General features: G+C 40.7%; 1 protein-coding gene across 1 annotated transcript; it reads left to right on the top strand.

The window, feature by feature from the left end:
• Positions 1 to 1,641: 1,641 nt before the first annotated feature.
• skor1b (SKI family transcriptional corepressor 1b) lies at positions 1,642 to 12,099 on the top strand (the record flags this gene model as incomplete). Its single annotated transcript, XM_079502323.1, has 8 exons — positions 1,642 to 3,366; positions 3,568 to 3,661; positions 3,748 to 3,849; positions 3,947 to 4,006; positions 4,585 to 4,659; positions 6,618 to 6,692; positions 7,857 to 7,934; positions 12,095 to 12,099. The coding sequence occupies 8 exons, from the start codon at positions 1,642 to 1,644 to the stop codon at positions 12,097 to 12,099; spliced, it is 2,214 nt and encodes a 737-aa protein (XP_079358449.1).
• Between the last annotated feature and the right edge of the window lie 2,296 nt (positions 12,100 to 14,395).

Genomic DNA, 14,395 nt, shown 5'->3' with positions numbered 1-14,395 from the left:
TTCCTTTTTTTCCTTTTTCTTCCGGCCAATGCTGGAAAATCAAATCACTCTTGAGCAGCTGGTCACTGTCAAAACCTATTGGCTATTGTATGATGCGTTGTAAACTGTGAGTCCGTGGGAACCCAACACATGACCAAGGCCTGCCCACGCATTCATCACTGCATGGGCCACTAATGTTTCTTTGTTTTGGTTTTCTCAGCCAGACACTATACTAACTACAGGCTCATGCAACAATATCAACAATACTGATTTTTAAATAAGAAACAGCAGGAAGATTTTTTTTTAGCAAGTGTTAGTAATTACTTCGTAAGTAATTAAAAGCAAATGCACGGAAACAGCCACACAATAAGTCCAGGTTATAAAACTAAACTTGAATTAAAACTTGTATTTACACTATTGAGAATTCGTTTATTTATAGTCTATATATGTGACAATTGAATATAAGTAAATTAAATAAATATATATTTTTTTAAATGTTTACTTGCTATAATATTTAGTCACATAGCCACATAAATAATTTAATTAAAATCAAGCACATGCAGCACAACTAAATATTGTTAATAAATACGGACGCGATCCTCGTGCTCATATCGCCATGCACTGTGGGCTGCCTGCCTGTGTGAGTGGGAGGGAGTGCCAGTGCCTTGCCATAAGTTTGGCTGTCACTTGATCGCTGTGGAAAGCCTTGTGGATGTCATAGAAGAGGGGGCTGTACCAGACTGCCATGTGGACAGTACTGGCAGGCGCACCACACACACCAGGCGCACATAGAGCTCAGCGCAACGCAGAGGACACACGTTTCACGAGAGGAGAGGGAGCTGCTTTTGGACAAGCATTGCGTCAGGGTTATAATATATTATAGCGAAAAACATTTTTTGCACAAACTGGGCTTCGCCGTGAACTTGGTCACTGCTTATTTCGCAAAGGAACAGATGAGATCAAGCTATTAATACTGCGCGTTCAAGGTGAGTTTATGGGAACTGTTTAACGACAATGCTTCTGGAGCTTAAATTTATTAAGTGTGAAGAAATGTAGGCTATGCTTCCGATGCAGCTATGTCGTTTCTTTTAAAAGGCTGCTGAAATAATTAGCCTATAAACGAAAAACACACAGACTCTCTGTGACCTACATGTTACCGGTATTTTTAATGACGAGAGCTCCAAAGCACCTGCACAGTTAAATGAAATCCCTCTCTGGCTTATATTAGGCTATAGCTATACTTGAAACTATTTCGAATATGTAGTTATGTAATAGCTTTTCGACTTCTGCCATCATTAAGGTTCTTAATGATGCGTCGATAAAGGTCAGCCTTTATCCTTAACATAGGACGGAATATATAGCCCAAATGTAATCCTGGTCAAAATAGATTTCTTTTTAAATGGCCATTTTGTTTATTTGTTTTCTTAATACGAATATGTAATTTCTTTGTCTTTCCTATAGTGACTAGATTCTGTAGACAATTTTGTTTCTGGCCCTCTCTGATCTAAATAGCACATGCAGTGTGTGGGTGACACTGCAATTGCAGACGAGGCTATATTTAAATGCTCCTGATGTCAACATTCCTTTGGGCAAAAAAACCCCCAAAACTCAGTTGTTAATATTACACGTTCGTTGTCTTGGTGACACACAGGTTTTCAAGGGATGGAGTCGTTGCCTGCAGGACGGGACGCAAGCTCTTCGCCCAGCTCCAAACAAGAACTTTCATACCCCAGCACCAACCTCAAACCCAACCAAGTCAGTGAGACCATTCTGTACGGAATACCCATCGTATCCCTAGTCATAGATGGCCAGGAGAGACTTTGCCTAGCGCAGATTTCCAACACCCTGCTGAAGAACTATAGCTACAATGAGATCCACAACCGGCGCGTGGCGCTCGGAATCACCTGCGTGCAGTGCACTCCGGTTCAGCTGGAGATCCTGAGGCGCGCCGGAGCGATGCCCATCTCCTCCAGGCGCTGTGGGATGATAACCAAACGCGAGGCCGAGAGACTCTGCAAGTCGTTCCTTGGTGCTCACGCGCCCCCGAAACTACCGGAAAATTTCGCATTTGACGTCTCCCACGAGTGCGCCTGGGGCAGTCGAGGAAGCTTCATCCCGGCTAGATACAACAGTTCCAGGGCCAAATGCATCAAGTGCTCCTACTGTAACATGTATTTCTCTCCTAATAAATTCATATTTCATTCGCACCGCACGCCAGAATCAAAGTACACGCAGCCAGACGCAGCGAATTTTAATTCGTGGAGACGACATCTCAAACTGACGGACAAAAACTCAGCAGACGACGTGGCACACGCATGGGAAGACGTGAAGGCCATGTTCAACGGTGGCAGTCGCAAGAGGATTCTACCAATGAACGGGCCAGAGTCCAGCTCTTCGCTAAAATCACATGGGTCCAGCCATCCCCGCCACTCGTTACCCGAGATCCCGAACAAAATCTTGCGCTGCGAGGACAACCGGGCACTGAACATAACGAGTGCGCGAAGCTACCCTGTCATCCCCGTCCCCAGTAAGGGCTTTGGTATGCTACAAAAGATCCCACCGCCGCTCTTCCCGCATCCATACGGATTTCCAGCCTTTGGGCTGTGTCAAAAGAAAGAGGACAGTCTGATGGGAGAGCAAACTAAGCCTAGTTTATCGGGTGTCCTTTGGCCAGGTACCAAGGACAGCGCCTACCACTCTTTCCCGATGTTCTGGCCCACAGCAGGCGGCCTCATGCCCCCGTACGCCCAGTCTCCACACAAACCACCTTCCGATCTGCTCTGCCCTCCTAGACAGAGTGAACTGGACATATCCGAGCTCAGCGACCGTAACACGAACACTCCAAAAGACAGCTTGGTTGACAGTGAGCGATGCTCCAGCACCCAGTCGACGCGCAACGAGGAGGATAAGTCAGGGGACGAGGCGAGGCCGATGGAAGGGATGACCCTTGTGCCCCGAAAAATTAGCTACATATCTGCATTCAGGCCTGTCATTAAAGACGCTGATAGTATTGCCAAACTATACAGCAACAGGGGCGTTTACACCGGCTCGCGCACGGGCTATTTATCGCCCGATTTCTTAAGTGAGAGCTCGAGCTACCGCTCAATGTCCCCTTGCGTGGACAGCGAGGGTGAGCCAGATGTGGACGTGGAGACCAATAAATCACCAAGGGACGATGAATCAGTGTCTCCGAGTCCTCGGACTCCTCCTGCACAGGACATGGCTCACAGTGTCTCGCCAAACCAAACAGAGTCCAAAACTGTGCAGGAAGCTGCACGTGTCGACTCTCAGAGAATGGGCTTGCATGTGACACAGTCAACAGAAAGAGAAATACAAAGCAAGCAGTTGCCTGCAGAAAACCACGCAACCACATCTTTATTTGCTGAAGTGAGTGACCTGTACAGATTTGACCCATCAAAACTGAGATACAGTGACATGTACGGAGGGTTTAATTTCAGAAGTTTTCTGCAAGTGGGTTTGTGTCTTGGCATATTTTATATAATATATTGACGTTGATTGAATCCATTATTCATTCCTTGCCTATGATCATTTCTAAGAACTCAAATAGTTAATTATTCATTCCTTTAGGTATATACACCGGAAAGGGCAGAGCTGCAACAAAGAAATAGTCCTTATCACTTCAGACCTACAAATTACCAGAGTGGACTGATCACATCAAACGGTTAGCGATTTTGCTGTAATTTGCAAAATTATTTGAGATTTGAAATCGAGAGGAAACTTACGTGCATTTATTTATGTTCTCTTAAGATGAAAGTGCAAGCAAAGAAGAACCATCCTCCACCGTAGAAGAGATAGAAACGAAATCGTTTAACGAACAAAGCGATGATGCCCAGCGAGAACCGGACGACGGTAAGTTAATAGGACTTGTCAAGAGTGTCATTTTGCCTTCGATTAAATGATTTTGGAAAAGCCTATAGAGGTACGTTTTCTCTGTATACCTATATAGGCGAGGAAACAGCAGTCAGAACTCCACCAACACAAAAAGATATCGAAACTCTTGCAAAAGGTGAGATGATCGCATCCGCTTGCTAAACGTGATATTAACTGCAAGATAATTAAATACTAAAGCCTATACTACTTATATTAATGTTAATATGACTATTTGAGATATAAATACAGTATTTAGGCCTACACTTCTTTGTTGAACATGGATAATTGTATATACACACACACACACACACACACACACACACACACACACACACACACACACACACACACACACACACACACACACACACACACACACACACACACACACACACACACACACACACACACACACTGCATTGTGCCAATAGCAAAAGGGCCACTCATTTAAGCACGAATCCTTGTGCTTACTGACCAGAATCCCATGGGGGTACATAATATTTTTTAGCAAGGCCCTGCTTTCATGCCATTGCTGGAGGTCCAAAGAGTAGGATATAGGCCTTCAATCCAAACACAATATGACAAGTGATGATGCCTACCCCCCTGCAGGACCCCTTCCCAACGCCAATAAAAAATGACATTATTAAAGGTCAACTTGAGTTATACCTAAATAACAAATTCTTGCCTCAACTCTTTCTTTCCAATTATCAATAGAAGAGCTACAGAAACAACTGTTGGAGCAAGTTGAGCTGAGGAAGAAGTTGGAACGTGAGTTTCAACATTTAAAAGGTAGGCTTTTTTCCCACATTGTTTTATTGTCATGTCGTTTATGTCACTTGTTTGTTGATTATTGTTGAACACTTTTGTAGCTCATGTTTGGGACATCCCAGATTATGTGCACATAGACCTTGCAGGGTCAACATATTCTGAAAAAATAAAATAAATAAATAAAGGGATAAACTATACATTTGAAATGATTAGCATTTTAACATATATGTGGATTTTATGGATAACATGCAGTCTCTCTCACTCACACACACACACACACACACACACACACACACACACACACACACACACACACACACACACACACACACACACACACACACACACACACACACACACACACAAGTGTTAAACTCTATATTCCGTAATCAGAGTATTTGACAGGGTTCCACTGCACCCGCCTCTCCAGCTCTTTAGTACCAATTTGATCGAATTAGGAGAGAGAACCCTTATGTGATAAGCAAGTGACATTTTAAGTGATTAAAATAATAATAATAATAATAATTAGTAGTATGATTAGTATTATTATTATTAATAATAATAATAATAATAATAATAATAATAATAATAATAATAATAATAAGCAGACAAATTTGGAACTGGAACACTATCAATTTGACATGCTCTTATTGGACGAAATAAGTCTCCTGAAAATGAATCTTCTGTTGTACTATAACTGAAGCGGAGAGATGGGGAGAATCTGAACAAACTCCATGATTAGGCTACTATCAGAATATTATTACTATTAATATTATTATTATTATTATTGTTGTATTATTATTATTATTATTATTATTTTATTTTCAGAACAGGAACAATGTAATACCAAATAAGCACATAATTTCAACATATCAGGTTTTTGTTCCCCAACCCCCCATTACTGGCATAAACAATACGTTATTAGTAACAATTACACATCCATAAAGACCTATACACATATACCTATATCTATAGGCCTATAAACACAAGTACATACTTAAACACATACACGCAAGCTATAGCCTTTATATTAGCACTTACAGCACATTTAAGGAAGAAATATAATATGGGAATAGAGACTGAGGTCAAAATGGTTAGTAGGGCTATGGGTGCCTAAAATCTGGAAGTTGAATTTCAGGAAATGTTGTAAAATGTAAATTGTGTAAGGGGTGTTTGAATTCTCCATCCATCCAAAAATACTAAAAAATAAACTCAGTATGAGATGTTATTATCACAAAAAAATGGTCTGAAATTAATGAAAATTACTTTCTTCCCGCCAGAAGATAATTGTTTTTCAACATTTCCTTTAGACATCATCTGTTGCATTTGGATGTTTTGATATTGTCCCCTTGCATTCATTCACATTTTGCTTTTCATTCAAGACAAATCTCAATGTTATCAGTTAAAGATACTGTGTTTATGTTGTTTTTCTGGCTCTTTGAAGCTTCATAACTCAAATGACATTCATACCTCATACCTCATATGCCACAGTGCAAATTGCCATCCTACTTTTTGAAGGGATCTATTTTTGTTACCAAATATCAGATATAGTAGGCCTATATTTAATAAAATATAACATTTTGATTTGTTTTAACCCTCGAACTCTGACAAAATATTATACAAATAAAACGGAAATATTTTATCCATCATGCCATGGCATTGGACTATGGCACCATCGGAATCCTTGAAATCTCAACTTTAATTCGGTACCTCGTTTTGCCGCTATAGCTTTAAAACAGCGCCATCTATGGGCGAATAAGGACCCGGGAGCTTGCTTGGTTGAGTGCAGTCAGAGATGTGTACTAGCCTGTTCTGTTTGGGCATCCACCTGTCTCCATGCACGCGACGGCGACGCCAGTATAGCAGGGCTACATACACTGTATGGCCTATAATTGAACATAACAAACATAGACTGGGGCATCCGCCCTAATTAGTCTGTTTGTTGACTAAAATGTGTATTTTCCCTTTGCGTCTTATAGATAATTTTCAAGATCAAATGAAAAGGGAGCTTTCCTACAGGGAAGAGATGGTCCAACAGCTTCATATTGTCAGAGGTGAGAACAATAACAAAACTAAAAACAAAAAGTAAAAACAAACCAACAAACAAACCAACAAAAGAGATATAGCGACATGAAGCGCTGTATAGTCTAATATTATGCACAAACAAATCTGCAACTATCTTTATAAAATGACATAGTAGGCCTATTGCATAGGCCTGCCCTGCTCAAATGATTTTACTGTTATTTACAGTATAGTCAGTTGTCGGTTGTGTCTTATATGTTTAGACTATATGAGACGAGTAAATATATATTTAAACTGCAGCTATACCTTTAATTGAGAACAGTGACTCAAATGAAATAAAGACGTTGTTCAAATGTTATTTTGAGTGGTCAGGACAGGTCATGATTGTCATCGGCTTGTAATACCGTTTTTGTCTATTTTTAAATGTATTTATTTTAATATATAATAATATTAATATAATTCATTCAAGCCAAATGCGTCTTTATTTGTCGGAATTAATCCGTCTCAGTGCGCATCAATAAACGTTATGAATCGATTATTTCTGTCTTGCAATGGATCATGGACACATTATGCAGCGAGTTTGGTTGAACCAGAAAAGAAAAGAAAAACGAACGCTAGGCCAATTCAGTAGAAGTTGCGTTGGAATCCCGGCGAAGACATACAGGCTATACAAACTGTTCTGCCCTTGGGTTGGGTCTGTCTTGACAAACACTGCATGGTTCTATTTTAATAGCTAGGCCTATTCGCTTCTCTCACTCTTTTTCCCTTTTACACATAGCAGCCTATCGTCGGTCAATCTTGTTTCATTGCATATTTTTAGCATGGCCTGGCCCTTGAATCAACTTATAGCCTATAACTGATGATAGCTAGGCTAGTAGGCTATGGATGTTTTCTTTGAGACCCAAATATGACCGCTAACTTGGCGTGAAGTGTCTCACGAGGAAAAATTAGGGTTAGCATAAATTGCATGTTTGTAAGGGAATGATCGATGCGGATATCCAACGCCTGCAAGTCCCCTTCCAAAAAACACGCGCGCGCGCGCACGCACGCACGCACACACACACACACACACACACACACACACACACACACACACACACACACACACACACACACACACACACATGATGTCTATTCATTGTGTTTTGTGTTTCTTCCTAGAAGCTCACGACGCATTACACCATTTCTCGTGTAAGATGTTAACTCCGCGCCACTGCACTGGAAGCTGTACCTTCAAGTCTCCTCTGCTGCCACCTTAAACCCTGCAACTCCTCGTAGGAAAACTCCTCACAGGAAAGGACATTGTCAAGGACAGAACGAACGACTGAAAGGCCACACAAAAGATGTTTTGAGAATACAAGCTTGTATAGCCTGTAGTTGTTATACTGGCCCTCTCTTGTAATTAACTGTAACATACTGGACTATGTATCTCCACACTCAATGTAGCCTATCATTTCGCATATAAGGTGAGTAGGTGACATTTGTTTCACTGAAAATATACCATCAATATTTATTTAGTGGCAAAGTGCAATGACAATGTATGTATATTGTAATAGTTAGATTGTTATTTCAGTATTCTTTTGTCATTAGAAGATGCAAGTAGCCAACTCATTGCTCTTTATTCATCTTGTGAATTAGCCTACTACTTTTGCTGTGTTCAACTTTGTAGGCTTTAGCTTAGGCCTACGTATTTTTTGATGTTATGCACTTTAAACTAGTGATGGAAATTACTTGCCCTGTGTGTATTGAAATATAATATTTGTTTGGGGACTGATTTTTATCACAACATGCACCAATAAGGGACTTATTTGCTTTGAAGGTTTACAAACACTTAAGTTAGTAGGCTAAATTACTTCTGCTAACTTGTAAGTAGCAACATATCCTACTAAGAGTAGCCTATCTGTCCATGTAGTCTGTTTTGACAGCTAATGAATGAATAATTTTATTAAATGAAATATAAAATCCTCCCATGTGTGTTCAATAAAATAACTAAAATCTGATAGGCCTATACAGTAATAGGCAAATAGAGTTTCAATTATTCTATTGGCCTATATTATGATTGTTAACTTAATATTATTAGAACATCACTACACACACACACGCACGCCCACGCGCGCACGCACGCACGCACGCACGTTTCATTGCTGTTCATAGAGTCCCTGTTAAAAAAGTGACCACACGTTCATTTAGCCAGGCTACGTTTTGTAGCGCGACATCGCCATCTACTGTTAGGCCACTGGAAGTGTCAGGCAATGGACGGTGGTTGGCTATAGCGACACAGTCAGAGAGGGTTTGATATAGCTGAGCTCTGTGTAAAAACAAAAAAATCATAAATAATCATACATCATCATACATCACATTCCGTGCTGAGACAATCAAATCATCACAAATGCAGTGATGGAAAAAGTACTCAGTTACAAGTATGGTAATCAAAATGTACTTTAGTAAAAGTAAAGCATTGATATCAAAATGTATTAAAAAAAATCATTTGAAAATAGCAGATACAAGCTCACAATGCATCAAATGGCCGAAATAGGGCTGAAGTGGGTTGACGTATGTTTTGTAATAATCAAAATCTACAAAGTAACTAATAACTAAGGTTTTCAAATACTATAAAGTAGCCTACAAATACCTCAAATTTGTACTTAAGTACAGTACTTACCGGTAAGTAAATGTATAGTTACTTACTTTCACCACTGCACAAATGTCATTCCGGCCAATCACTTTTGGCGTCTTCACTTTTCTGGCCTTCTTAAATATGTACTTTGCTCGTGATTGTGTTCACACAATCAGACAAAGCTGGGCATAGGAGGGGCTAGCCCCCTTAAATTAGGTTGTTTGGTAATATCAATTATGTTTATGAGTAGGCTACTACATCATTGAACAGATTGCCTATTTGATTGATTTAATATTTTATAGCAGTTTGCAACTGGTACAGTCTAGAGCAGTGTTTCTAAACCGTCTCAGAAAATATTTGGCTCTCCCAGGTACCACCATTATGACGTTAAAATCCGTCAAACAAATACAGTAGCGTACACCTAACGTCCTAACCTATCCCACCATATTCACACAGGAGGAGATTTGAACTGCACTAATTTGTGCTGGGATCTCAACACCGGCCTGGATGTCAACTCATTTCACTGGAGCAATAGTACTGTAGGTCAGTCTGACTCCGAGACGTCCACCGCTGCAGTATTTACGTGCAGCTGCTGCTGGTCAAAATATTGCCACCGTTTAGTTTGTTGTGATCCGTGAACGCATCGTCGGCAATGCTCGGCACAAAGTCAACAACCCCCCAGAAATATCTTGCCCCTAGCCCCCTACACACCAGAGCTGCCCAGTCAATGGATATTTGTCAATCTGTATTAAAGACAAATTCCTTCTGCCTGGTCTTTAGCAACAGCTGAGCCTGGCAGTCCACGATCTTCCTTTACAGATGCTAATGTCTTGTTTTTGTTTCTATTTCAATTGTATTTGAACCTGTATGGCACTTTGGGTGACCTCGTTCGTCATGTGCTTAATAAATACATTTTGTGATGATTTGAGTTGAGATGAAGTACAGTGACATATATACAGTACAGAGGTCTATAGATGCAGCACAGTAGTCTAGATGCAGTGTAGCGGTCTCATACAGATATAGATGCAGTAGTGGGATACAGTACAGTGGTCTCATTTTTACAATAGGCAGAAATTACACATTTGTACTGCATGTATAAAACTGCATGGTTCTTTCCCCAAACTGCATGAGATTGGAACTCAAAAAAGTGCCCCTCGGGCCACTGGTCTCCACCAGGCCAGGTCAGGTTGTGGCCTCCTGGTGGCGTTATAATAGGCCAATGTGAAAAGGGTGCCATTTGTTCTTACACCATTGGAAGCGTAGGACGGTCTGTGAAAGATTTCACGTAAATTGCATGCTGCGCTCATGATTTGAGGCTTTTTGTTTCAAAAGGGCCAATCCTGCAAACTTTGAAAGCCAATGTTAGCCAATTAGGATGGAATATGAAATATCGGACAGCTCCATCTTGAACATATGATTATAGAGATAGTGTGAAACGATTTGTGGGATTTTTGGACAGAATCTGGAGGAGTAATATAAAAGAAAATGTTTTTCAAAAGTCGGCCTCCTGGTGGCGCTATAACAGGCCGTTCTGGAAGTCTTGGGGCAGAGGTTCATCGTTGGCATCCAGGGAGTGTGTGTGCAAAATTTGGCATTGACCGGGTTAATGGTGCCGGAGATTAGCTGTTCACAGACGGACGGATGGACACACGGACGGACGGACACACGAGCGGACGGACGGAGTGCAAAACATACTCTCTCCCCATGCCTTCGGCCTGGTGGAGACAATACATTTGGCATATCTGTACAGGGGAGGCCTGTGGGTATCCATGTAACCCATTTCCATTCATATTGAAGCTAACCTTTTGGAAAATGGACGTAAATTTTCCCTTCATTGTCAATGGCGTTTACAAAACAAACAATGAACTAAAGACAAACATTAAACCTGTGTATAGGAGGGCCTCAAAAATCCAAACTAGGAAAGAAAAATCACACCCGTGTGAAATGAGGGGCGCTCTTATCATCAGACATCATCATGCATCATCTCATACTGGCCATTGGCCAATCAGAATGCCTGTTGCCTGTTTGCTGATTTGCTCATTTACATATGACGTAAATTTTCCCTTCAATGTCAATGGCGTTTAATGTTTTGATGTTTAATTTACGTCATATTTAGCAGAATGCTGACGTCATTTCTCCGTTCATCGTCAATAGCAAAACTTGAGACGGGTGGAGACAAACTTTAGCGGACATTTGACCGGAATTTTCTTACCGTGGTCAATGGCAAATCTTGAGATGTGTGGGGACAAAAGACAGACAGAGAGTCTGTGCATTTATAGATAGGCTAGATTCGGGTATCTAGAGTTGGGGCCGCTACTCGGCCCTCACACCTACGTCGCACTGCCGATATTTAAACTATATATATATATATATATATACTAGAATTTCGTGGGCCTTTGGCCCGCTCATCCTGTACTGTACTGTACTGTACTGTACCGTACCGTACCGTACTGTACTGTACTGTACTGTACTGTACTGTACTGTACTGTACTGTACTGTACTGTACTGTACTGTACTGTACTTCCCTGTGCTGTACTGTACTGTATTCCTCTGTATTGTGCTGTACTTCCCTGTGCTGTACTGTACTGCACTCCTCTGTACTGTACTGTTCTGTGCTGTACTCATCTGTCCATTTGTACAGTAAATATGGCAGTTGTGGGGAAGCGATGTAGTGCATATGGATTTGGGTGGCATGCAGGATTATTTGTGCATGGAGAGATGTGTGCTAACGGAGTGGTTTGGTAATTGTAATTGTAAATTGGTAGGAGAAGGAGAACGGATAAACGGCCATGTGCTTGTGTACCCCCTTTCCATTAGGGTAGAAGGATATACATATGAAAAAAGCAACTAGTTGCAACACCTTGCAACAAAACAGTTTTAAGGCCAGTCCACACCAAAGCAACTATTATTTTTGAGAGGCGCTATAGCCGCTCCTATGAGGTTTTTTATTTGTGTAAACATAAACATTGAATGCCATTGACAATGAATGGCCAGTTTTGAGTATTTGTGCAAACACTAACATTGAATGCCATTGACAATGAATGGCCAGTTTTGAGTATTTGTACACTAACACTAACACTGAAGATGATGATGTATGATGATGTATGATAAGAGCGCCCCTCACTTCACACAGGTGTGATTTTTAATGTTTATTTTATTGTGAGATCGCTACGGTGATCACACAAATTGTGGATCACACTAATGTTATCTTCAGGCCTATTATTCCGCCCCTGTTTTTCGACACTCACACCTCCAATCTGACCAATACTGTCTGAATCAGTGTCAGGGGCTTTGAGTACCCGTTGTAAACATCTGTTGGTGTCCCTTATTTGCTCATATATGATATCCCTGATGTTCCATACACTCTGGACAACCAAATCTCTATGGGCTTGTTTATGGTTATGTCTGAGTAGTATGACGGTCGTTTAGACAGAAACAGCAATAAACTACTTGTTTGCTGTAAGACTAATAGCCTACCATGCATATATGATTATACACACAATTCCATGTTTTTCCATATCCTATCATATTTTGTCCGGTATTTCTTGTTTGTGACTACCGTATGTTTATATTCCATCCCTACTTAATGTCATGTCACATTGTCCCATCCTGTTGTTCGTATTTCATGGCATGGCCTTATTCATTTATAAGATATATCTCTGTCGCCAGATTCACCCCCTGTCTCTGTCTATACAGCGCTTATTACTGTCCTTTCCCCAGTTAGGCGTAATATTACAGGACAATGTTTTAATTCAGTCGGCCAGGCTGCTGCCCCTTTATCAGCGTGACCTTGTTACTGAACAGGAGACCGCTAAAACACCTCTGACTGTTAGTGGCAAGTTCACAGGAGTCAGGGCTTTATTTGCAGGTTATCATGGCAACACATTCAACTTCATGGGAGTCTACGGGACCACATCTACGTCACTACACCACCACCATCTTTACTTAGTTGGGCCAATCCGAGATGGCCATGGTTCTCTCCACGTGGGTCCCCGCCAGCTCATCGTCAACATGTGGAGGCTTCTCATCCAACGAACTGACGTCATCTTCTCTTTAAAATCATGGATATAGAGGGTATGCGTGTGACATCATCATCAAACCAGGAAGTTATGAAGGAACGCCTACTGAGTGGCAAAAAACTACTTTCTGGCCTTGACAGCCCATACATCCACACAGAAAAGTCTTATCTGATTGCATTAAACAACATTAAACAATGTTAAACTCACTTTGCCTGTTGCTTTGCCACTCGATTTGCCACTCGATGTGCCATTCACTTTAAGCATGCGCATACTCTCTATTGCTTGAGAAGACTATTCGGAACCCCTCGGACAATTGGATTATTTCTGTCAATTTGTATTATTATGTAATTGTACATCCGAATTGCAACACATTCTTTGAGAAAACAATCTTTACTAAACTTTAAACTTTAAATTAGGTCTCGTTTTTTTGCATCTGTCTTCCAATTGCTATATTTGGGTTTTGCTACTATGGTTTAAAAAGGATCTTTTAGACATTTTATTAACAAGAGAGCTATAACTGTAATGTTTTATATAATTGAAAAAGAATGTCAATAAATATATTGTTTAAAAAAAAAGGATATTTTACTAAAAGCATTTCTCTCATTTAAAGGTAAAAGGTTGCAGATGCTCGTCTCATTTTTAAAATCTTAAATGGACTTGCACCTCCACCACTGAAACAGTACATAGATCGAAGGGACAGTGGTGACAGAGCAACAAGGGCAACTACCAGAGGGGACTGTGAAGTGCCAATCAGACGTAGTGTGTTTGGTAAAACAGTCTTCTCTGTTAGAGCCTCCCATCACTGGAACAGTCTCCCTACAGAAGTAAGAGAGACCTCCAACTATTTGACCTTCAAATTTAACCTGAAGAGGTGACTAAAAACAAATCAAATCTGTAATCATGAGTAACTATCAGCACTATTTAGTATTCATCACCGGTGTCACTTTTCACTTCACTTTGCAGTTGTTCTGTCCCCTGTACCATGTTGATCTGTTCCTGTATTGTACAGTATTGTATTGTGTTTTTGTATGGACATAGTGTTGGGTGCTGGCACATATGCACACATGGCATCAATGCATGATGTTGTGTGCTGGCACAC

Source organism: Electrona antarctica (assembly GCF_951216825.1).
Source record: "Electrona antarctica genome assembly, chromosome: 5".
NCBI classification, from domain to species: Eukaryota; Metazoa; Chordata; class Actinopteri; order Myctophiformes; family Myctophidae; genus Electrona; species Electrona antarctica.
The sequence above is the reverse complement of the archived record's forward strand: the minus strand, read 5'-3'. Positions and strand labels throughout refer to the sequence as shown.